The 25,482-nt window shown below is 38.7% G+C and overlaps 1 protein-coding gene and 1 pseudogene across 4 annotated transcripts in view; both read left to right on the top strand.

The window, feature by feature from the left end:
* The first annotated feature begins 9,988 nt into the window (after positions 1-9,988).
* On the top strand, positions 9,989-11,706 carry LOC101422343 (sorting nexin-9 pseudogene; annotated as a pseudogene).
* Positions 11,707-14,615: 2,909 nt separating this feature from the next.
* Positions 14,616-25,482, top strand: part of MED23 (mediator complex subunit 23) — a 46,628-nt gene continuing 35,761 nt past the window's right edge. For 3 of the 4 annotated variants that reach the window (XR_011650143.1, XR_011650142.1, XM_004450137.4), the window contains exons 1-7: positions 14,671-15,404; positions 15,774-15,805; positions 15,963-16,050; positions 21,588-21,712; positions 22,518-22,629; positions 24,051-24,149; positions 25,129-25,230. Coding sequence is in view for 2 of the 4 variants with exons in the window: in XM_004450137.4 (XP_004450194.2) it covers positions 14,862-15,404; positions 15,774-15,805; positions 15,963-16,050; positions 21,588-21,712; positions 22,518-22,629; positions 24,051-24,149; positions 25,129-25,230 (1,101 nt within the window). In the remaining 2 variants the exon portion in view is untranslated. Of the gene's footprint in view, positions 15,405-15,773; positions 15,806-15,962; positions 16,051-21,587; positions 21,713-22,517; positions 22,630-24,050; positions 24,150-25,128; positions 25,231-25,482 lie in introns of all 4 variants that reach the window. The other variant, XM_004450138.5, reaches the window with a different exon arrangement.

Genomic DNA, 25,482 nt, shown 5'->3' with positions numbered 1-25,482 from the left:
AAGCTCAGGCCCAGCAGCATGAGAAAGAAGTCCATCAAGACAAAGGGGACATCAAACAACGTAATAGCAGGGAGAGGCCATCAGGGAGCCATTGCAGAGCAGGCACTTACAGGGAAAAGGCTAGAAGGTCTATGGGGAGATTGATGAGCATGCACAGCTCAGACCAAGCTAAGAAAAAATATAAGACAATGATGATTTCAAAAAACAAACAGAAAGCTGCACAGAAGGGAAAATGTATACACAGTGCATTGTGTGGCAAAATTGTGAATAATGGCTTTACAATCATAGCAATATAAACAATGTCTAATTATCTAAGCAATAAATTATAATCTATAGCAAATGAAGAAATATGGGATACCCAAGAGGCGAAATAGTCATCTCACTTAGAATGAAGTCAGTATCAAAAGAAAGTGGAATAAGTATGTTATTTAGAAAAAAATTAAAGTAATTACATCTGGGAAGTACTGTCACCCAGGCCCTGGCATGTGCCCTGGCTCCGGGACCTGTGGTGAGGCAGGAAGGTGGGGTGCTGCTGGGAGAGGTGACGGATTGCTCGTAGGAGCCTTAAAACGCATCCTGGGGGCCAGAAATGTAGGGCTGAGTTCTAGGAGACAGTCTCCAAATGAGATTTAAAGGGCAAGGAAATAGTTTCAGTACAAAATGGGGTTTTTTTGCTTCATCAAAAAGATACTGTAGGGAAGCAGATGTGACTGAAGCAATTGAGCTCCCACCTACCACACAGGAGGTACCGGGTTCGGTTCCCAGTGCCTACTGAAGAAGACGAACAAGACAGCAAGCTGGTGCGACAGGCTGGCGCAGCAAATTGATGCAACGAGGAGACACAAAGAGGAAACACAATGAGAGAGACAACAAAGCAGGGAATTGAAGTGGTTCAAGCCTCTCTCCCACATGGGAGGTCCTAGGTTTGGTTCCCTGTGCCCCTAAAGAGAAAATGAGAAACTCAGAGAGCACACAGTGAATGGACACAGAGAGCAGACAGTGAGCCCAAAATATGGGGGAGGCAAGGTATGGGAATAAATAAAAAATAAATCAATACACTTTGACAAAACCTGTAAAATTGTGTCATGCAAAGTGTAAAATATAGTGTAAACTATAGACCATGGTTAGCAGCAATGTTTCAATATGTGTTCATCAACTGTAACAAATGTACCACACTAATGAAAGATGTTGCTAATAGGGAAAAGTAGGGGAAGGGGAGGATTAGGGCACATGGGAATTCCCCTATATTTTATTTTATTACCATTCCCTGAAGGAAAGGCCACTCTCCGTCCTCTTCAGTGTGAATGGGAGCGCACACTTCGGCGGAGTGGCTGAGATAAAGTCTGTTGCGGACTCCAATGCACACGGGCTCAGTATAGTGGAAGGGCAAATCTGAAGTCAAATGGACCTTTGTTTTTGAAGATGTTCCCAATAACCAATTAGGACATATTCGTTTAGAAAATAATGGCACAAACCACTCAAGAGGCACCCCAAGAAAAGCTAAGCCAGTGCTTACAATAATTGCCTCTTTCAAGCATACCACCTCAACCTTTGATGACTTTGTACATTATGAAAAGGGTCATGAAAAGAAGGAAGCCATGAGTAGGGGAAGAGAACCAAACAACAACCATATGAAGATGTCCTGCTGGAATTACAACACTGATGGTGTAGACTGTGGAAAAGCCTAATGTGTCAAGGAAGACATTATTAAAGCTTATTTTCTTCTGCTTAAGGTGACATCTTTGAACACTTTGACACAGAATTGACTCTTGCAATGGTTTTCATCAGTACATCTGCTCTTATACTCACAGCAAACACACTTGAGAACTGCAACTTCGTCAAGCACTTTCTATCCTGAAGCTTTTGCCAGTATCTGCCGTCTTTTGTAATTACGCATCCTAGCTAAGACACTGGAGGCTGAATGAATGCAAGGATTCATGAACTCTTTGAATTGGTCAAATAATACGGTTAACCATTAAAAGTGGATCAATGATGTAAGTCACACGACTTCAACTTTTTCTTTGTTGTAGGTTTTAAATGGTCAACTTTTAGCTATTAGACAGATTAAAAGCAAAATAATTACACCATATTTAGTCCTGGAGTCCAAGTCTAAATGTTTATATGAAAAATTATTGTAGTAAACTTTTAATATGGCAAAGCAACCATAAGCTCTATTTTAGCCAAATGAAGCATAATCTGAAATTATATTAGAATGTTTCCCTTGTCTTCAAACTGTTTGGTGTAATAGAATATTGATATACAGCTTGGTGGATTTTGCCAGTCAGTACAAATTCTTCTCACCTCCTTCCCCCAGTGAAATGTATACTGAAAAATATGCATTTGTCTGAGGAATTATTTTATTTGCTATCACTTAACGAATCTCAAATTTTTGAATAAATGTACCTCAGTCTAATCAGACTTATGACCTTTAGAACATTTAAAATCCTTAATTCCTATTTCTGAGTATTTGCAGGCTTGATTGCTATCATGAAATAAAAATGTATTATTCTAGGTATTCACTAGCCAAGTGAACATAGTTCTTGCTTAGCAAGCATTTACTGTTCTTCAATTTTTTTTTTCCAGTTTTTGCAGTATCCTGGCACCTTAAAAAACTTTGAAAATATGGCCATAATCCATGGTTCAAATCAGTATCTAAGTGAATGTGTTGATATTTATTGACCAGAGCCTTATAAATGAAGTACTGCATGTATATGTGTATTCTTACAGCTATTTTTAAGGAGATACTGGGGATTGAACCCAGGACTTCATACATGAGAAGCAGGTACCCAAGCACTGAGCTACATTGGCTCTCCTAGCAATCTTTTTAACTTCTTATTTTTCTCACTAATTACATACAATGAAACAGATTGATTTTATATAATTAAATATGTCAAAGATGTGTATTAACTGATTTGATGGTATATGGTTATAGAGATAGTGTACTGCACCTTATATTACTGTTCTAAAAGAAGAAAGCTATGTAGAAAGATGATACGTTAAGGGTGAAAATAGCAATACAATAGATTTGAATAGCTTGAAGAAAAAGTAATTCCATCTGGAAAATGGGTTTTATGTGTGGGGAGAGGTATAGTATATGGTAGAGGGCTGTAATTGTTTATTATAAGCTTTGGCAAATTATTCATCTTTTTAACATGTACATATAGTACTTTGAAAAATAGTAATAACCTTAAAAGCAGCTAACAATTACATTAAAACTAGTGTCAACTGATCTCATAATGCTAATTCATTAGGAATAGCATGTATTAATAGAAAATCGAAGTTTTTAATTTTAGACCACATAATGAGCTTTAGATGGATTTGTTTCCTAGAGATGCTCTAACAATGTACCACAAACTTGGTGGGTTAAACTACAGAAATTTATCTCAGTCCTGGAGGAAAGAAAAGAAGAAATGAAGGAAGGGAGGAATGAGGAGAAGAAGAACAGAAAAGCAAGAGAAAGGGAGAGAGAGAGAAAGGAAGAAAGGAGGCGGGGAGGGGAGACAGGATGGAGAGAAAAACCACTGAACACAAACATGGCAGTGAACAGCCTCGAGTTAACTCCCAGCCCACAAATTCATCCTCTGGTGGAAGGAAAATCTGTGACCAACTCCATCAGAAAGCAGTTTTAAAATAAGAGTGTGATCAGGAGGGTGCGTGCAGCCCTCATTCTGGAATTCTCCCCTCCTACACGCAGCCATGACAAAGGCATGCACTGGATTAAGGAAAGGCCTCGGGGCCAGTCCTAAAGTGCTGTGGTGTCCCAGGGGCTAGGTGGGCCTGAGCACAACCGGCCCCCTCCCCGCTTGGGCAGGGAGGCTCTTTGCCCTGGCCCTTGGGGTTTGGCCTGGCATAAAGAAAAACAGATGATGGGAAGGAAGACGGAGAAGGGACCTTTAAATGACTTATTTCAAAAGTTTATTGGCTCTCCAATAATTCAATTCTTATTTCACAGTCGCTGACTTTTTCTTTGTTTTTTTTGAAATACCGGGCCCTAAGGTTGAAACCGGGCCTTGTACATGGAAAGCTGGCACTCAACCACCAGGCCACCTGGGCTCCTCTGGGCTGTTTTTTGTTTGTTTGCTTGCTGTTTGTTTATGTTTTTAGGAGGCACTGGGGACAAACCCAGGACCTCCCATGTGGGAAGGGGACGCTCAATGGCTTGAGCCACATCTGCTCCCCAGTCACTGCCTCTTTTAAAGGATGGATGGCGGGTGGGAGTCAGAGCTGGATAAAAAGGAGTCTAGCACCCCCCTCCCCTGAGAGGTTAATAAATGAGAGGTATTCAAAAGCACATGGTAAACCTCACCAAAATCTCCCTTCCACACACCAAAAACAGTTTTGTTTTGCCTTGGTCCAATAATTCTATTTCTGAAACTTTATCCTACAAATACTCTGACACACATATGAACTGACATATATATATATATAGTTATTTTCTTTAGAGATATTTTTTGGAATAGGCTAAAAACACTGTCTAGTTCCACATGAATGGGTACTGGCCCACCACTGGCCTTCCAGGGGGCTTGGGCCCGGGCCACTGTTTGGGGAGCCCACGTGATGTCCTCATTCATGGAAAACCTGTGGACAAGCATCTCCATAGGAGTTGCTGAGGGGGAGATTCAGGGATGGAGCATCCACTAGTTTACCTATTCAATGAATTTTTAAGAGCTTACTGTGTGCCAATGGAAGGGAACAAACAGGGCCAAATCTCTGTCCTCACAGACCTTATCATCTAGTGGGGAAAAAAGTAGAGGAGTTGTGGGTTTACAAAAATATAAAAAAATCAATGCAGAAAATACAGATTTCCCATATACCACCCCTCACACAAACAATTTTCCCTTCTATTGACACAATCAGCCTTCAGTACTATCATGCGGCTGCTTACAGGAACTATTTTAAGAGCATTGTTATTTAAATCTTTACAAGCATTTTATTCTAAAGAATGTTTCACAGTTTTTCTTCTACTGGCCAGTTGTCTGTCATTTAGAAAAAAAACAAAATGTATTAAAAGTCAGTGTACTTTTCTATACATTTTTGTTTTTTTAATTTTTATTTTCTTTACTTTTTTATAGATAGAGAAGCTGTAGGTTTAAAGAAAAATAATGCATAAAATACAGATTTCCCATATATACCCCTCACACATGCAATTTTCCCTATTATTAACACTTTGCATTAGTGTGGTAACTTTGCTACAATTGAAGAAACAATGTTATGTTATATTAGTAGGTGGAGACCCACACAATAAACAAGAATATATTAAACTCATACCCTGGAGAGTCCTGCTATGATCTCAGATGGAGGGGAAGGGTCTCTCAAGAACATAGGCATTGCCTAATAAGAGAAAAAAAAAGACCAGTATATCAAGCCCTCAATACTATTGCAAGTAACCATGAATCTTATTCTTCAAAAAGTGAAACTTAGTGGTTACCATAGCTTCCAAGGGGGGGGGAGGGAATAAAATAACTTTGAGAATTTATGAGGACCATATTAGTGATATAGTGAATGGACTATTCAAGCCTAATCCCTGAAGCTATTCTCCAGCAGGTATTTGGATTCTTCCATCTCAGTTTTTATTAGCTATTGTGTGGTAATAATAACACATAGTGGCTGTAATGTACTTACAATTGTTAGGGAACTGAGTTTCCCCCAGATTTGAGACTCGTATAACAAAGTCCTGACTGGAGTCATCAGGTCATTGCAGTGCCTATCATTTGTGGTATTCCACGGCCCTCAAAGAAGTTAAAGGGCCTTTGGAAGCCAATCACTTCCATCAACAATATTTTTTTCATGAGCTAAAGGATATGGATCATCCAGGAAAGCAGATGTGGCTCAAGTGATTGGGCTTCCACCTACTACATGGGAAGTCCTGGGTTCAGTTCCTGGTGCCTCCTGGAGAAGGTGAGCTGGCGCTGTGGGCAGGTGCAGTGAGCTGACACAGCAAGATGATGCAACAAAAGAGACACAAAGAAGAAAGACAATGAGACACGACAAACCAGGGAGCTGAGGTGGCTCAGGTGATTGAGCACCTCTCTTCCACATGGGAGGTCCCAGGTTTGGTTCTGAGTGCCTCCCAAAGAGAAGACAAGAAGATGAAAAGACACAGAGAGCACACAGCAAATGGACAGAGAGAGCAGACAGCAACCACAAGCAACAAGGGGAGTGGGGGTGGGTAGATAAATAAATAAAATAAATCTTAAAAAATACATATGGATCATCCAAAAGAGACAACGTTTTTCAGGGTTTGGCAATGAAAGTGGCATGTGAAGAAAAACACATGATCTGAACAGAATATTAGCAAATAGAATCCAGCAATATATTAAAAAGAATAACATATTGTTAGCAAGTAGCATTTATTCCATAAAAGCAAAGTTGGTTCAGTACTAAAAGTCAATCAACGAAATTTATCATATTAACCGAATAAAGGAGAAAAATCACATAATCATCTCAATGGAGGCAAACAAGCATTTGACACAATTCAATATCCATCCATGATTAAAAAAAAAAAATCTCTCCATAGACTAGGAATAGATGGGGTACTAGTCAGCCAAAGGGGTGCTGATACAAAGTACCAGAAAACTATTCGCTTTTATAAAGAGTATTTGGGGTAAAAGCTTACAGTTAAAAGGCCCTAAAGAGTCCAACGTAAGGTTGCTTTCTCACCAAAGATGGTTGCCAATTTCTGCAAAAGTTCAGCCTTCCCCTTCGGGTTTTCTTTCTCTCAGCTGCAGGCTGGCATAGGCTTGTCTCTCAGGGCTTCCTCTTCCTCTTGAGGTTCCGTGGGCCCAGCTTCTTCCCACCCTCAGCTGTAGGCTATCAGGCAAATGGCTCGTCTCCCTTCCCAGGGCTGTTTGAGCCTTCTGCTTTCTGTCACATGGCAGAAACAAAATGACCACTCTGCCATGTCTGCCATGTCTCCAGAGCTCTCCTCGGCTTGAGTGAGTGCCCATTTATTGGATTTACCTGCACTTTGACTAGTTTTAAGTTTCATGCTTATAAAAATAAGATGTATTATTTTTTCCCTGTTTTGCAGACTTTAAAAAATACCCTTTTTCCTTGCAAATTATATTATGATATTTTTGACAGATTTTTAAAAAATAAACAGTAGAAAACTATTCACAGAGCTAATTATCTTTCTTAAAAACAACCCAGCCATAGTAGACATAAGACATATTATGGAAGTATTTTTCCAAGGAATTAGAAAAGAAAATTTGTCTGTGTACTTAAACCAGGTGGACTTGAAGCAAAAAAAAAACAAAAACAAAAAACTGATGCCCATGTAGAATTTTATGAGTTTGTACTTAATAAAACTGATACGCCTTTTAAAAATCTCCTAAAATATTTGCTAAAATTGAGATACAAAAAGTTCACAGTTTGCTTTATTGTAGACATGACAAGTGAACAACTCTTGAGATATTAGCGTTAACTAAACTGTGGTGACTTGGACTGGCCACATTAATGCTCATAGTTTGGTCTCTGCATTTCCCAGGAAAAAGAAAATCACTAACCTTTTTGAAAGGAATATTTAAAATGTCACAATTGTCAGTATTGAGTTATCAATGTAAAATGCCTTTGATGCTTGTTAATTAAAATGTTCCTGACTAATTAAAAAAAAACCACCAAGGGGGCGGGGACTCAACCATGAGTCACCCCCCACTGATGTGGCCGAATCAAAGCCTTAATCTAGGGTTTTTTAGCCTTTTTGTTCCACAGACCCTTTTGCCAGTCAGATGAAAACCACAGCCCCCTTACTAAGTCCACAATGTACTATACATTATTTAATGAATATATCACATTCGCACCAACAAGTCCCCAAAAGAATAATGTTTTTATGAATTTCGATTTATGCTCATGGACCCCTTGTCAAGAACTCCTGCTCTAGTTGCTTAATAGTGGTCTTTTACTTGTTCTTGTTAGGAACCCGTACCTAATCTTAACAGGTAATTTAATCAAGACATGTCAGCTGAATCTAATGTATTCAGCCAGTATCACACCGAGAGGAATAGGTTCGTTCACAAACATAATCTCTCTTTTGGGAATTCATAAATAGTCTCAAACTGCCACAGATGGGAACTTCCTCAGTCTGATAAAGACCATCAGTGGAATGACAAAGAGGTCAGTGAAAAACCTACAGCTACCAGCATACTTTACAGTGAATAGCTGACTGCTTTCTGCCTAAGCTCAGGAACAAGGCAAGATACGTCTGCACTCACTCCTTATATTCAACATTGTTTTGGGGGTCCTGGTCAGTACAATCAGGCATGAAACAAGCAAAAGATATGCACTTTGGAAAGGAAGAAGTAAAACTGACTCATCTGAAGATGATTCTAAGGAATCTACAAAAAAACTACTAGACCTAATAAGTGAATTTAGCAACATCACAGCAAACTTAAAGGAATGAGCCAAAGGCCGGCCCTGTGTATTGGTGCTGTTTCCCAGCGGGCTGAGATTGTCGGCCCAAAGTCCATCAGCAGCAAACTCAAGTCTTATGCATTAGTGTTTTACATATAGTCCTTTTGGAGCCATTTGGAGCCTATCTGCTTAGCACACCCTGTAAAACTTCACCCAGCATCTGCTAACCACAATTAAGACAGACCCTGGGGCTATAAAAGACCCTGAAATGCTGCTGTCCTTCAGAGTTCGCTGACCCAGGGACTCTGATCAAGTTGCTGAGTGACGTTACCCAGACACCTAAGTGCCCTCTTTGATCTCCCCTGCCCCCACCAGGAGTTTCCCTTCCTCTGCTTCCCCTTCTGGGTGGTGGCTCCTTTAGCTGCTGCTGTCTTCAGAAAAGTCTCTCCTGCAAAAGCTGTCCACATGGCAGCCCTAATTAAAGGCATGTTTTAGTGCCATCTAGCAGTCCTATCTTTTACCTGGATCAGCCCTGAAATCATCAAATTAACAACAAAAGGCCAATATAGCAAAAGGAATTGTATTTAAACATGCTGGCAACAAAGAGTTGGAAAATAGAATCTTAAAAATACTGTTTAAAATAGCAACCAAAAACCCTGTAAACACTTAGGAATAAATTTAAGAAAAGATATATTAGACTAGCACACTGAAAACTATAAAATATTGCTAAAAAATTTTAAAGAACCCAAATAAATGGAGTGATCTGCCATCTTCATGGATTGCATGACTCAGTATTATTTAGGTATAAATTGCCAACAAATTGCTCTATTTAGTCAATCCAATCCAAATCAAAGTACCAATATGCCCCATCCCTTTGGTTAAAAATGACAAGCTATTTCTAAAATTATATAGGAATGCAAAAAAAACCTGAATAACCAAAATAAGATTGAAAAAAAAGTTGGAGAACTTATCTTACCCTATTTCCAAACTTACTAAGTCATGTTACTTGAGACAGTGTGATATTGGCATTGAGATAATAAGTCCAGAAACAAAGCCATACTAATACAAGGAAAGTCAGTGGAGAAAGGAAAGTTGTTTTAACAAATAGTACTGGAACAAATGGATAAGTATATGGGAAAAAAGTCGAATCTCAATTCCTACTGTACTGCATTCACAAAAATTAATTCAATATAGATCATGTATCTACTCACTAAAGAAAACTATAAAGCTTCTAGGAAAAAAAAAAAACTGAGGATATCTTCACGATCTCAGGGAAGACAACGATTTCCTAGGCCACTAAATCTTCTAGTGTGCACATATGATCCATGTTGCCCTGTCCTGAAAAATCCTTTAAGTCAAGGGTTCTTAACCTTTTTTGTTCCACAGACCCCTCTGCCAGTCAGGTGAAAACCACAGACCCCTTACTAAGTCTACACTGTATTGTATATTATTTAATAAATACATCACTCCTGTACCAACACATCCCCACAAGAATAATATATTTTTTTTAAATTTTCAATTCAAGCTCACAGACCTCCTGGTTAAGATCCCCTGCCCTAGAAGATACCACAAACCCATTAAAAAAAACTGACATTAACAAACTGAAATAGGGCCATCCCAGGCTGGGGGCCCACCCACCATGGCCACCAAGGCTTGGGATATGTATGATTTTGCTGCTAAACCTAGAAATAATGAACTGACAGTTAATGAAGGAGAAATCTTCACAATTACAAATCTGGATGGTGGTGGAGGATGGTTGGAAAGAGGAAACGGCACAGGAGAATGAAGGCTTGTTCCTACAGACTATGTCGAAATCTTGCCCAATGATGGAAAAGGTCAATTTTCTTATGGTAATTCAGTGGCTGACCAAAACTTCCTTGATTCCCTCTCAGCACGTACAGTGCAAACCAATTCAACAACTGTCAACAGTAATAACCAGTTAAATAATGGGGAGCCAAACCAGAGGTGCCGATACCCAGAGAAACGTGTCCGGTAACTGGGACACTGCCTTTGGCCATCCCCAGACCTACCAAGGACCAGCACCTGGTGATGATGATGACTGGGATGAAGACGGGATGACCTCAAGCCATCGTCGCCTTATTTTAAGGATTCAGAGTCTGCTGAAGCACGCCCTGCTCAGAGATGAAACAGTCATGTAGGTACATCGTCCAGGAAACTCCCACTCGACAGGTTTCCTGGATTTGAGAAGCCTGGAATAGAACAGTATTTATTGGTCAAACAACTAACAAAACCCAAAGAGAAAATTCCCATCATTGTTGGAAATTATGGCCCCATGTGTTTTATCCTACCTCTGCATTTGACTATGTAGTAGCAGATCCTAGGCAATGCTCCAAAATGGACGGTCTGAAAACCTACATGATCTGAAGAATACCAGCTAACACCTACTAACACAAAACGATCTGTAAACCGCAGGTGCAAGCACGTTGACTGGTTATCTGAGCGTCTCTTGGTTAAGTTTGGGTCAGCCGTTTCAATCCCTTCTCTTCCAGATGAGCAAGTCACAAGTCACTGCAAAGAGGAATTTATCAAAATGAGCATGAAGAGACTTCGAGTGTGGATGACCAGGATGTGTCAGCCTCCAGTCACCTCAGAAAGAGAGCTTTTCCAGCAGTTCCTAAATTTCTGAGATACAAAGTAATAGAAAACTGGAAAAAGGAAAACTGGGAAGATGGGCTCATGGGAGTTATATTTTTTACCATGGAGCCAGAGGCTCCAGGCTTGGACTTAATAGAAATAGAGCAGAAATGTGATGCTGTTGGTAAATGTGCCAAAGCCATGGATGACGGCGTGAAGGAGCTTCTGACAGAGGGATAGGAGCCCTGGAAGCCACGCACTGGGCATTACCCAAGAACTATCAGAAGATGGGAAAGATCTTGCAGAATTTAGCAGCAGTGTTCATTTCTGGTGGCTATCAAGGTGAAACAGATCTCAATGATGCAATAATGGAAGCAAGAAAGCCTTATGAAGAAATTGCCAATCTGGTAGCAGAAGAGCCAAAGAAAGATCTCCATTTCCTGATGGAAAGCGATCATGAATATAAAGAATTCCTTGACTCCTTCTCTGGTATTACTGGCACCTACAAGGGAGCAATAGGAAAAGTGAAAGAAAGTAATAAACTAGTTGCCACTAGTAAAAATCACTCCGCAACACAAGCAGACTGTGGTGAAATGAGTTTGCACATCATATGCACTACAAGCTGAGATGAACCACTTTCTCAGTAACCGCGTCTATGATTACAACGAGGTCATTTGCCTGTACGTACAGCAGCAAGTGCAGCTTTATGAAATGATTGCAGGGACGCTGAGGCAAGCCCTCAGCCACTTTCCAGTTATGTAGAACAGAATGAAACATGAAGAAAACACAGAAGTGCTTCTTTCTGACTTGGGACAATGCAATTTAAAGATTTTTGTTTTGTTCTTCTTTCTTTCCTTATCATTATAAAAGAAAAGAAAAGAAAACTCAAATTAGAGTTGCAAACATTTTGTGTTTATTTTATTAACCAGCCCAAATTCATCCATTTTTTAGGGATGGTCTTTTGTTCCTTTCCACAGCCAATACTGAAACCAGTGGAAAATGTCTCTATTTGGAAAGTACTTAAAGCTATCAGAATTTTGAATGGAAAGATTAGTTTTTTCCTCCCACCAGTATTTTACATGGAGTCTTAATGTATAAGTCTCTCACAATCTTCTAGTTCCCACTCAATGCCAGATAATTACTAATCACTTTCTTAAAAATACAAAGTATGCCAAGATAAAACTTATGTTTGTATATTTTTATAACATCAGTCCTTTGAGGATTCCTGCCTATTTAGGGAAATCTGCATATCTTTCACTTACATGTCTGTGACTCAAGTGCTTCCATTTTCAGGAGGAAGGAGGCAATGAGGGGTTCCTGGGGCTGCTGACAGCTGTCAGGCTCCTGCTGTCACTAGGTCAGATCAGAGCGTCATCAATCCCCTCCCCACCAGCTAGCCTCAGGTTGTTTTTGATGCACTGCTCTTGCATGAGGACCAGTGTTTCCTCTCTTTGCACTTCCTCTTAATCATTGCTAAGGCATGTTTTGCACTAGGGAGAAGTCAGAAAAGTTAAGAGGACTTTTAAACAAACTGCTGTCCCTTTGCTGCCTGGGAGAGGGCAGCCTTACTGATATCTGTGCTAGAAAGTGCTTCAGGGTAACAGTTTTTGCTTCCCCTCTACTTTTTGGCCCCATTCTCTTGGTTTTTTTATTCCATCCGGCAGGTGAGAAATGCTGGAGGTGACATGATTTGGCACTTGGTTTGGACTGTGCACTAGCAGGCTAACTGGTATTACCTGAAAAGATGGGAAACAGTGTGGACAGTAAAACCTGTACCCTCCCCACCACATGCAAAGTTTAGGGACTAGTCTTCAGGTCTTGGAGAAAAGTGGTCACCTGAAAGATGTGCAGTAATCCCCAGGGCTTTTATACTTAGAAAAAAGGACAGCGTGATGTTTTTCCTGACTATATCCTAACCTACCAAGTTGTTCTAATTACCAGTACTTCAATTAACGCCTTAGAGCAAAACAGAATCTTGACACACTGTCAGCTTTAAATCTAAATATTCACATGTCCATACAATAGCTTACTCTGTCAGACAAATAAATCTATCTGCCAGAGTTGCCTTACTACATTATCTCCACTGCTTTCACTTTTCTGACAATAATTATAGAAAATGGAAAGTCTAGGCCAGCTTAAATAAAATGAAACAAAAAAAAAAGTAGTTGAGAATATCAGATGAAAATGAATATGAGAACATCTTGTTCTTTAATATCAAGGGTTTTTGATAATGCTTTATAAGTAATTTTTCCCACTTGATTTTTCCTTTATTAAATCCTATAGAACAGTGTTTATAATACAGCTATTTAATATATATACAGATTGTACAGTACATGTATAAATATTTTACACAAATGTAAGAGCACGTAGAAGCCAACATATAAATAAAAAAAATTTTAAACTAACATCAAATGTGTTAAGGATGCAGAACAATTGGAATTCTCCTCCAATAGTAGTGGAAGTCTAAAATAGTACATCTATTTTGGAGAACTGTTTGGCAATTTTTTATAAAGTTAAACCTATGCTTTATGACATAAACATAAACATGAATCAGAATTTCTGCTCTTTACCCAACGTTAAAGAAAATATGTGTTCACAGAAAGACTTTATGAGAATGTTCATAGCAACTTTATTCATAAGAGTAAAAAACTGAAAATAACCTAAATATCTATCAACAGGTGAATCAATAAATAGCTATCCATAAATATAATGGAAGGCAATTCAGCAATGACACATATGGATAGATCTCAAAATATAATGTGTGAAAGAAGGCAGTTACAAGAGTACACACTGTATGATTCCAATGATATTAATTTCAAGAAATGATATTAAATTCAAGAAAAGCAAAATGAAACAGTGGTTAGCCTCTGAGTAGGGGGATTAACTGCAAGAGTACCAGGAACATTTTTTAGGTGATAGAAATATTCTATATCTTGACTGGGTATGAACATTCGTCAAAATTCATGGATCCATATGTTACAATCTGTACATTTTAAATCCATGTATTTATTGTATGTAAAGTATACATAAATTTTAAAAATGAGTATTGGGGAAAAACATATTAAGAAGGCCTGGAAATGGATAGCCAAATTTTATTGCATGAATGGAGTATCAGCAGGCATGATAACATTAATTTGCATTTGGTTATAGCAACAGCAACAAAAAATTCTTTCCTGACCACTTTACCTTTCTAATTACACAAGCTTCGGTCAATACTAAAGTTGCCATTTGCTGAGAATACACTGATTTAGACAGCAGGGAGAGAGGAAGCAGGGAAATCTACTAGATACTAGGTGAAACTGTTTAGAACTAAAATATGATTAAAGATAATCTACAATAGAGATTATCTGTTTTTCATAGAGAAAATAAGAATAAATTATTAAGGGACTTGGATTTTCAATACTCAGGCTCTGTCATCTTTCCGTCTTGGAATTCAGCAAAATCAATGACTGCAACACAGTTTATTAAATACCTAATAGTGCTTCTGGCACTGAGTAAATGGGGGATAAATGTTCCCTAAGTGGAGTGTTCTGATACCTATGCACAAGGTGTTATATGAGGAGAAATTTCCTTAAGGGGAATAAGGCAAACCTCCATGAATGTATAAAACAAATTGATAATTGAAAGAATGAAGCGGCCCCCCACCCGCCCCCACCCGCCCCCCACGCAGTACACTCACTGCTCTGACCCATCGCCAGTGGATCAGCCTGCCGCTGCCCCTTCTCTGCTCCTACCCCCACCAAAGAGGCAGCAGATACAGAATAAGTGGCAATTATTATTTTTAGATGATTAAAACTAAAAATGGTAGCTGTTATTATTTGATGATTCTAATTAAATAACGCATCAATAGTGATGCATTCATTCTTTTTTTTCCCGATCTTTATGGAGAGGCTGCAGCCGGCTCTGAGTCCGGCACTATGCTACTCCTGGGTTACCGCAGTAAAGAAACGTCCCTGTCGTCAAAAAAGAGGGGCTTCAACAATCCGCTGCCGGTGGAGCTCCGCTCCCGGCTTTTTTATTCCGGTTTGGCAGAAGCGTTAGCCCGAGGAGGAAGCAACTCCAACTCTGACCGGCATGAGGCGCCCGGCAGCCGCCGACGCCTCCGGGGGACTTGTGCTCGAGGTTCCGCTGGGGGCGCCCTTGTGAGGCTCGCGGGCGGCCCTTCACCACAGGCGGAACTATCTGCCAGGCTCCTAGTTTCTGGGGGTTCCGCCTTCGGCGCGCGCCTGGCCCTTCGCGGTTTCCGTGCAGGTCCCGGTTGTTTACTGGGCCGCGCCGGCCCGAGCACCTGCGGAGGAAACCGACCCCGGCGAGCTGAGGTTTCCTCCGCCCCGCCCCGCTCCTCCGCCCCTCCGTTCCTGGAGCTGTGGCCTAACCCGGGCGGCGCCGCTAGCCCCGGGATGGTGGGGGCGATGGTACAGATGGAGACGCAGCTGCAGAGCATATTTGAGGAGGTGGTGGTGAGTGGAGCGGCCCGGGACCCGGGGCGATGCCTCGGAAAGGGAAGAGAAGCCGGGCCGTGGACCCGCGGCCGGGCCTGGGCCTCAGCCGTTGCATCCTCCCCTTTCGTTTCGACACCAAATCTGTGTGGGTGGAGCGGGTTATGGTTCTCAAGTGCTGTCAAATTCAGGATCTCCTTTGAAATCCGCAGTACCCTTTGTGCCTGGTCTGGCAGGGATTGTTAGATTCTGCGTTTCTGATCGAGGTGATTTGTCCAATATTACATTGTAATAAGTCGTCTGGGGAGCCCTCCAAGTCCCGACTCCCCTTTTTTTATTCACATCATTTACTTGTTTGTTTCCCTCCTCCTCCCTCCCCCCCCCCTTCAGAAAACAGAAGTTATAGAAGAGGCTTTCCCTGGGTGAGTATAATGTATGGTAGATTTCTGTGTTAAAGTATGACCGTACCTTTGTAAGACAATTTAGCTTCATTTTGGAGTTTATAATATAGACTATTCTGGTTATGTTGGATTATGTTTTTTAAAGCTCGTGACAAATCATGTAATTTTTTTTTGCCAGTATGTTTATGGATACCCCTGAAGATGAAAAAACAAAACTTATCAGCTGTTTGGGGGCCTTCAGACAGTTTTGGGGTGGTCTTTCTCAGGTAAGCACTGCATTTTTGACACATTCAGCTGATAATATTTAGCCCCATCTTTCCTTAAGTTTATTCTGATGTTGCTGTTAAGGTCTTTCTGGAAAGGGAGAAAGAAAATTTTCATCATCTTTTATTTTTCTATTCCGGCTTCCACTTGTTTTAGTTTGCTTAATTCCAGTGGAGAACTTACATAGAAGTCAAGTTATTAACAGCACAGTGTGAGATGTCCTTTCTTTTTCACTAACATGTAATGGGATCCCTTTATTTGAGGTTTAAAAAATGTCCCCCATGTAAAATTAAGACCATTTCATTCATTCTTCTGATGTGTTTGGTACACTTGAAAGCAACTGTGTTAGGCATTGTAAAGATTAAAATTTCATCCCTCAACTAGTCAAGGGACTGCCACAACCACAGAAATTTGATGAATATTTAAAGATACCATGGTAAGGATACAAAGGTACTACAATAAGGATACAAAGATACTCCAATTTAAAGGATACAAAAATATCATATTATAAAATGGGGAAAGGTGCAGTAAAACTAATTACAAAGAACAGTTACCAGAAAAAAAGATATCCATGGAAAAGATAAACTGTGTAATCCTTATAGTTCATGTTGGAGTAGTTCATTATATTCTCATGGTGCATTAAGGTAGGGAATTGAGAACTGTTTGTAGTTGAGCTTCTAGTGGTAAAACTTCACATGTAGGCATCACATAGTCGCATGACATTTAAAAATTTGTTTCTTTTGTTCTTTTTTATTTTTCTTTATTTTCTTTAAATGTTACGTTCAAAAAATATGAGGTCCTCATATACCCCCACACCCCCTACCCCACTCCTCCCACATCAACAACCTCTTCCATCATTGTGGCACATTCACCGCACCTGGTGAATACATTTGGAGCACTGCTGCACCACATGGACAGTGGTCTACATTGTAGTCTACACTCTCCCCCAGTCCACCCAGTGGACCATGGCAGGACACACAGTGTGCAGCATCTGTCCCTGTAGCACCACCCAGGATAACTCCAAGTCCTGAAAATGTGCCCACATCATATCTCTTCTTCCCTCTCCCTACCAACAGCGGCTATTGTGGCCACTTTCTCTGCATCAATATTACAATTTCTTCCCTTACTAATTACAATAGTTCCCCAGGAGAACACCAGTAAGTCCACTCTAATCTATACATTTTAATTGTTTTTTTTTAATAGGTAATACATTTGTGTGCATCAAAATGCAAATGGTACAACAGGGTAGATCCAATGAAAAATCTCTCCCATCTCTCTTAGCTTAATTACCTATTCTTTTATTCTCTCTGAAGCCAATGTACTCAGTTTTTTCCTACAAATATTTTATGCATATAGAATCATACCTATGGAAGAGTCATCTCTCATGCATGCTGTTGATTAACTCCTTGCTTTTTTCCCCTTAATAATATACTCTGAAGGTAATTCCACATCAGTCCAGTAAGAACCAACTTCCTCCCTCCCTCCCCTTGCTTCTTACCTTTTCCACTTTAAATAGTGCTGTAACGAATTATAGTGTGCACAAGACATAAAATAATTGCTGGGTTATAGGGTATGTTTATTTATAATTTTTATAGAAATTGCCAAATAGCCTTCCATAAGGGTTGTGCTAATTTATACTCCCACCTGCAGCGTGTGAGCATGTCTGTTCTTTCTAGTTTCATGATTGAGTGTTAAGGAACTTTATGAATCCTGCCAGTCAAAAAAGTCAGAAATTTTATCTCAGTATACTTTTATTTTACATTCCCATTTTTCTGAGTTAAGTTTGACATCTTTTCAATATATTTTAGTTTTTAATTCATTAAGCATTTGAGGAGTTAAAGTATGGCCTTGTCTTCAAGAAGTTTACATTCTAATGGGGAAGCTGGGAAGTAAATAGATATCTCTAAATAAGTCACACATCAATAGTACAGATATCAATGAGGGACAGTGGTACTGCAGAGGACATGTAGGCTCTCCTTGGACATATCCCAGAAGGCAATTTTTTTTAAACAAATCAATTTTACAAAACCTGTTAATAAACATACAACCCATCCAAAGTATACAATCAGTGGTATTTGGTATAATCACTTAGTTGTGCATTCATCACCTTAATCATTTTTAGAGCATTTTCATTAATACAATAATATTAATAAAAAACAGACCAAAAAAATTCATCACCCCTTTGTCTCTCTGTGCTTCCCCTGCCATACATAGCTGCTATTCTGTTTCTGTCTCTCTGTTTATGGTATTTATATTTTGTATAGATGAAATCAAGCAGTATGTAGTACCTTGTGCCTGGTTTTTTCCCCTTGGTATATTTCCTTTTTTAAAAAAACTTTTTATCTTAATGGAAGATTATTAATATATTACTATATACTACTATCCATAGTTTGCTTTAGGTTGTATTTTTGCCTGATAATAACATCTTGTAACATTAACATACATTTATTCAGTTTCAACAAAAAACAGCCATATGTGCAATATATCCATATTCATATTTTACACAAGGTTTCACTATGTTATACAGTTGTTACATTTTTTAGCTTTTTTTCTAATAATATACATGTCCTTAGACTTTCTCTTTCAACCATTGTCATACCCATATAATGGCACTGCTAATTATAAACATTATGATGTGCTTTCGTCATCTCTATTCATTTCCAAAGAAAAACAAATAACCTTTTTACCAATTCTGTACAGATTAACCCTCAGCTTTCTCTTCTCTATGCTGGTTCTATTTCCTGGTGATCCATATTCTAGTTATTAACTCCATGAATTTACACAATATATTTAGCTTATAGTAACATAGTCATATAGTACTTATCTTTTTGTATCTGGCTTGTTTCACTCAACATAATATCTTCCAGGTTCATCAATGTTGTCCTATGCTTAATGATTCCATTTCTTCTTATAGTTGCATAATATTCCATCATGTATACACCACAATTTATTTATCCTTTCATCTGTTGATGGACAGCTGGGTTGTTTCCATCTTTTGACAATTGTGAATAATGCCGCTGTGCACATTGGTGTGCGGATGTCTGTTCATGTCAGTGCTCTCAGCTCTTCTGGTTATACACCTAGTAGTGATACTGCCAGGTCATGTGGCAAATCTATATTCCGCTTCCTTGGGAACTACCAAATAGTCCTCTCTAGTGGCTATACCATTTTCCATTACTACCCACAGTGAATAAGCATTCCTATCTCTCCACATCCTCTCTAACATTTACAGTTTTCCAACTTTTTAATAGTGACCATTCTCATAGGTGTAATATGATATCTCATTGTAGTTTTGATTTACATTTCCCTAATCACTAATGCTGTTGAACATTTTTTCACCATTCGTATTGCATCTTTGGCAAATGTCTATTCAAGTCCTGTTCCCATTTTTTAATGAGGTTATTTGTTTTTTGATTTTTGAGTTGTAGTGTCTCTTTATATATCATGGACATTAAACTCTTATCAGATATGTGATTTCCAAATATTTTTTCCTATTGAGTCAGCTGCCTTTTCACCCTTTGACAAAGTCCTTTGAGGTGCAAGTGTTTAATTTTGAGGTGGTCCCATTTATCTATTTTTTCTTTTGTGGCTTGTGCTTTGGGTATAAGATCCAAGAAACCACCACTTACCACAAGATCTTGAAGATCTACATTTTCTTCTAATAGTTTTATTGTCCTGGCTTTTATATTTAGGTCTTTGGTCCATTTTGAGTTGATTCTTGTATAGGGAGTAAGATAGCAGTCCTCTTTCATTCTTTTAGTTATGGGTATCCAGTTCTCCCCGCACCATTTGTTGAAGAGACCATTTTATCCCAGAAAACTAGCATTGGTAGGCATATCAAAAATCAGTTGGCTGTAGAGGTGAGGTTTACTTATAGACTTGCAGTCTATTCCACTGATCAATGTGTCTGTCTTTATGCCAGTACCATGCTGTTTTCATCACTCCAGCTTTGTAATATGTTTCGAGGTCAGGCAGTGAGAGTCCTCTAACATTACTTTTCTTTTTTAGAAATTTTTTTTTGTTTTTATTTTTTTTAGGAGGTACCAGGGATTGAACCCAGGACCTCGTACATGGGAAGCAGGTGCTCAACCACTTGAGCTACATCTGCTCCCCTTTAGGATGCTTTTGTCTATTCAGGTATCCTTTCTCTTTCAAATGATTTGGTAATTGCCTTTGCTATTTCTGCAAAGTAGGCTGTACTGTATTGAATCTGTAAATCTGTTTGGGTAGGATTGACATCTTCATGATATTTAGACTTCCAGTCCATGAACATGGAAAGTCATTCTATTTGTTTAGGTCTCCAGAAGACAAATTTTGATAGGGGCACAGTGTTCTAGTGTCAGAGTTAAAGCTTTGCAAATCTAGAAATTGGATATATAATTGTGTTCATAATTGATTGGGCTCTTAGAGGTTAATTTCATACTAACTTCTCATGAGGCTGATGTACTAACCCATAAAGGATTTTTTCCCCCAGTGAGACAACAGTATTTATATCTGCCATTAAAGGCACTGTTTCTCTTACTTCTTCAGGGTATCTGGAGGCCCAATGATAGCCAGAATACTGATTAGTTCTAAGGTGTGAGATATCTGTTGAGTTTTCCTCCTCCTATTGTAGATCTTTTGTGACTGAAGAATCATCTCCTGCTGCTCCCACTATTCGCTCAAATTCTTTCTCCCTACTAGACCACCATTTTCTTCTCACACAGATCCCCCCCCACCTTGGTGTTTCCCTCATCTGTTTGCTTGCTGTTTTGGCTTGTTGTCTGCTCATTGTTTTTTGTTCCTTGTTTGCTCATTATCTTTTTTTTTTGTTTTTTCTTTAGGAGGCACTGGGAACCAAACCTGTGACCTCCCATGTGGGAGGCAGGTGCTCAACTGCCTGAGCCGCATCCCCATTCCCCTTCACACAGATTTTATTGATAGAACCAGCTGGCTTTCACACTCAGTCCTTCATTTAGTTTCCACATAGTTCCCTCCAAAGGTGATATATGCAAAAAGGTACTCCCATCCATTGTGATTTTACCAGGGTTTGTCATTTGGAAGGTCTTCTTGCATCCATTCTGGAACACTTTACTTTAGCTACCTATATACTTTTCACAGGGTGTGCTTTGTCCTTCAGATAGTCTAACAAGGCCAATATCATCCAGTAAAATAAAATATATTTTTTTAAAAATCAAGGAGCTTTTGAAGAAGTTAGATTCATTATGTTTTCCTTCAGCTTTCAACTTATTCACTTCATACAGTGTGTTAGAGTTTTCTGTTGGCTGTGAGAACATTCATAAACTCTTACTCCTTCTGGAGGTTTACATGTAATAAAAATGATGGTATTTTCATGTATATAATTGCAAAAGTTTAAGCTTTATAAAAGTGAAAGAACAAATCTGAGTTTTTTAATTTTGCTTTTTGAAAAATTATTTTTATCCACAGGTGCTTATAGTGGAGTATTTTATTCATAACTTTATATGCTCTTAGGAGTAGTATTAGCTATTTGTTAACGTCAAAATATGACCTAACATATAATCATTTTCTGTCTTACCAGGAGTCTCATGAGCAGTGCATTCAATGGATTGTTAAATTCATTCATGGCCAGCATAGTCCTAAGAGAATTTCTTTTCTTTATGACTGCTTAGCTATGGCCGTCGAAACTGGCCTTCTTCCACCTAGGTATGCTTAATGGAGAGTATGATTAGTCCAAAGAATTTTCCTTTATATTAATATTTAGAAATTGGTTGAGGTAGATGTTAAAAAAGCATAAGGGTGTGAGGAAGGAAGTTAGGCTTATCAAGTAATCCTGCCTAATACCTCAGGTGTGAGTTTCTAGGATGCACTATTCTTTGAACTGTGTACTTATATGCTCAAAACAGGGCAAGTTCTGCCTTTCAGCCCAGGAGCTGAGCTCTCTCACTTTGGCGAGCTAGTCCCAGATAGTTTTGCGGAAAAACAAATTACCCCAACAATTTGTGGCTTAAAACAAAAGTATTCATAGCCATAGCACCTCTTATTACCTTGCCTTGGAAGTCACATGGTGACCCTTCTGCCACAGTAGTAGGTCTACCCAGATTTAAGGGGAGAAAACATAGACCCCCCACCTCTCCATGGGAAGAATGTCAGTGTCACTTGTCAGAAGAACATATGGGATGGAAATATTGCACATGTCTTGAGAAAAATACAGTCTGCCTTGAGCTGACAAATGGTGAATGTTTAACCAATAGCTTTGGATACATTTCTTTCTAGTAAAAATATGGCCTAATGGCTATTATGTAGTTCTACTTTGTATTTACTCTTTGATACAGACAGGCAATATAAAATGTTATGCACACTTTCAAAAAAGTGCCCTTGAGTAATAATGTACTTTCATGAAAAACACTTGCTATGACAAAATGTAATTCCTAGATTACATAGACCTAGTTTATTAGAGAACTTACAAAATTCTGTCTTTTGACTGAGATAGGTTTTCCTTTTTTTCTAGGATGGTTTGTGAATCCCTGATAAATTCCGACACTCTTGAATGGGAAAGAACACAGCTTTGGGCATTAACATTTAAACTGGTTCGGAAAATAATTGGGGGAGTGGATTACAAGGTATTTTTTTCTAATTATGGAAAATGATTGCATTCAGACATGATTACTTTTTCAGTGTACATGTGTTATCTGAAGTTGAGAGGAATGAAGTGGGAGCATCTAAATATCTGTCTTCTTTTTTTGTGTTATAGTTATTAAAGTGATTTAAAATTACTCAAGTGATTGTCACAGCTTCCCTCCCTCTCTCCCCTCCCAACAATTTAAAAAACACATGGCTGTGTACTTTTATCTTGCGTGGGAGGCCACAAAGCAGAAAATGTGGTCCTTCATGCCACAGGTCTTATGAGGGTGTGGTCCCTTCAGATGATGTGTGAGCACAGAGCAGAGAAGTGGGAATGGATGGTGTCCCTGTCTCATGTCTGCTTAGTCCTGCCGTGGACTTGTGTCCTTCCTTAACTACTATCTTAAGCACTCTGCAGCTGGAACAAAAAATTCTACCCCTCCAGTTGTGTCTCTTAATACAGCTCAGGAACTTTGGAGTTGCAAAATCCTCTGCTTCATTCAAGTCACTTTTAAAATTGTCCTTTTTGGAAGAATTGTCAGTACCTGATTCTGCTTTATAATTGCATTTTCTCTCATCTGAAGTGACTTAACAGAAAATGACCTACAATTTAACACAAAATTAACCTTAACAGGCTTTTTCTGATTGCTTTCCTTTTAGCTCATATTTCAGTTTACTTAGCAAATTACTACCCAGTTTTTATCTTCTTATTTATTTGTGTGGTACTTTATAATTGTTTCTAGTTTCTTCTACGTGTGTGCTTTTTTAAATAATATTGGCTACATAGTTCTTAATAAGTGGATGTTGAGTGAAATTTCCTTTCTGTAAATCAGATTCTGCTCTGAAATAATACATCTAGTAGTGGATACGTGGATATGTTCAATTAACAGAACATCCTTGTTGGGAAAGCTTGAGGGATTAAGGTATGTGATAGATGAGAAGAGGGAATTAAGTTAGAATATGCTAAGGAAGTAAGCAGAAAGAATCATCTACAATAAAGTGTAATATAATTACCCAGGTTTTCAGAGCTTTTTCAAGTCTTATTCAAATATATTTCTATACTCAAGCACAAATTAAGCTTTTTTGACCCTTGTAACATCAGACAACAGAAGTGTGGAAAGTTTAATTTTTATTTATAAGTGACTTACTTTGCTTATTGATGCTGTAAGACAATCTTTAGAATTCTGTTTTCAGATATGGCCCTTTTCTTAGGTTAATGCTGGGTACTTAAATGCTAACTGATTCAGAAAAATTACAACTGTGACTTTAAGGTAACATTTTTTCTGAGCCCTTTGCCTTGAAACTTTTGATTTAGCATAGCTAGGAAGTAAACAGTTTCAGTATTAGAGCACATCTTGAAATTAAAACTAGCACAGGGTACATTACTTAGTTTTAACCTATATCTCTTTTCATTTTTCAGGGTGTTCGGGATCTCTTAAAAGTGATTTTGGAAAAAATTTTAACAATTCCTAATACAGTCAGCTCAGCAGTTGTACAGCAGCTTCTGGTAGCAAGAGAGGTAATATAGACATAGCTGAAATTCATTAATTCTGATCTCAGAAAAATCTAGTTTGTTCTGTACTTTTTGAATGTTTGGTATTTTGTGTAATGTTCCATTTGCTTACATCTACAAAAATCACTTCTTTTAAAAGTGCTTTTTATTTTATTTCAAAAGAAAACTGTATCTTAATTAATTTATGATTTTTATTTATGAAAACAGCAATGTAATATTGATGTTAGGCCATTATAAGACATTACTTATGGATCACTTAAAAGATCTTCATACTTTATCGCTGATGTGGCAAAGATATTTATTCTGGTCTGTTGCTCTCCTGTCTGAGTCTACCAAATTTTCACGGTTAATTTCCTAACCATGAACAATTCACTTCATTCTTTCTTTCTTTCTATATTTATTTTTTAAGATTTATTTTATTTCTCTCCCCCCCCCCCCCACCAAGTTGTCTGTTCTCTGTGTCCATTTGCTGCGTGTTCTTTGTCCACTTCTGTTGTTGTCAGTGGCACGGGAATCTGTGTCTCTTTTTGTTGCATCATCTTGCTGTGTCAGTTCTCCGTGTGCGGTGCCATTCCTGGGCAGGCTGCACTTTCTTTCGCACTGGGCAGCTCTCCTTACAGGGCACACTCCTTGTACGTGGGGCTCCCCTACGCAGGGGCACCCCTGCGTGGCATGGCACTCCTTGCACTCATCAGCACTGCACGTGGGCCAGCTCCACACGGGTCAAGGAGGCCCGGGGTTTGAACCGCGGACCTCCCATGTGGTAGGTGGACGCCCTACCCACTGGGCCAAGTCTGCTTCCCGGCTTCATTGTTTATTAATCTTCATTTTTAGACATTTTTTAACATGCAAATGAATTTCTTCATGCTACAGTTTAAGCCCTGTACGTCCATGAAACAATTTTTCTATGTTTTAATAGTCTTTTTGTTGTTATTACAGCACTAATCAAGAGTAATAGTAACATTATCCTTTTTTTTCCCCATAGGTTATAGCATATATCTTGGAAAGAAATGCCTGTTTATTACCAGCTTATTTTGCAGTCACAGAAATCAGGAAACTATATCCTGAGGGAAAACTACCACACTGGGTAAATTTTAATTTCCAAAATTCATAATTGGAATTTTACTAAAATTAGTTATAGTAATCTTAATGTTGTTTGCTTATTTTTTTAAATGGTGTATTTCTTTAATTTCTTTACTGTCCCATTTAGGCAGTTTATGTGCATTGTGATAAAATACACTCAACTCATCAAGTAGCTAAGAATATGGTGATTTGACTTGGCTTAATTCAGGGATGGATGTACGTGTTTGGAAGGAAGTCAAAGGGATTTAACCTTTGT

The sequence above is a fragment of the Dasypus novemcinctus genome, chromosome 11, assembly GCF_030445035.2.
Source record: "Dasypus novemcinctus isolate mDasNov1 chromosome 11, mDasNov1.1.hap2, whole genome shotgun sequence".
NCBI lineage: Eukaryota > Metazoa > Chordata > Mammalia > Cingulata > Dasypodidae > Dasypus > Dasypus novemcinctus.
The sequence above is the reverse complement of the archived record's forward strand: the minus strand, read 5'-3'. Positions and strand labels throughout refer to the sequence as shown.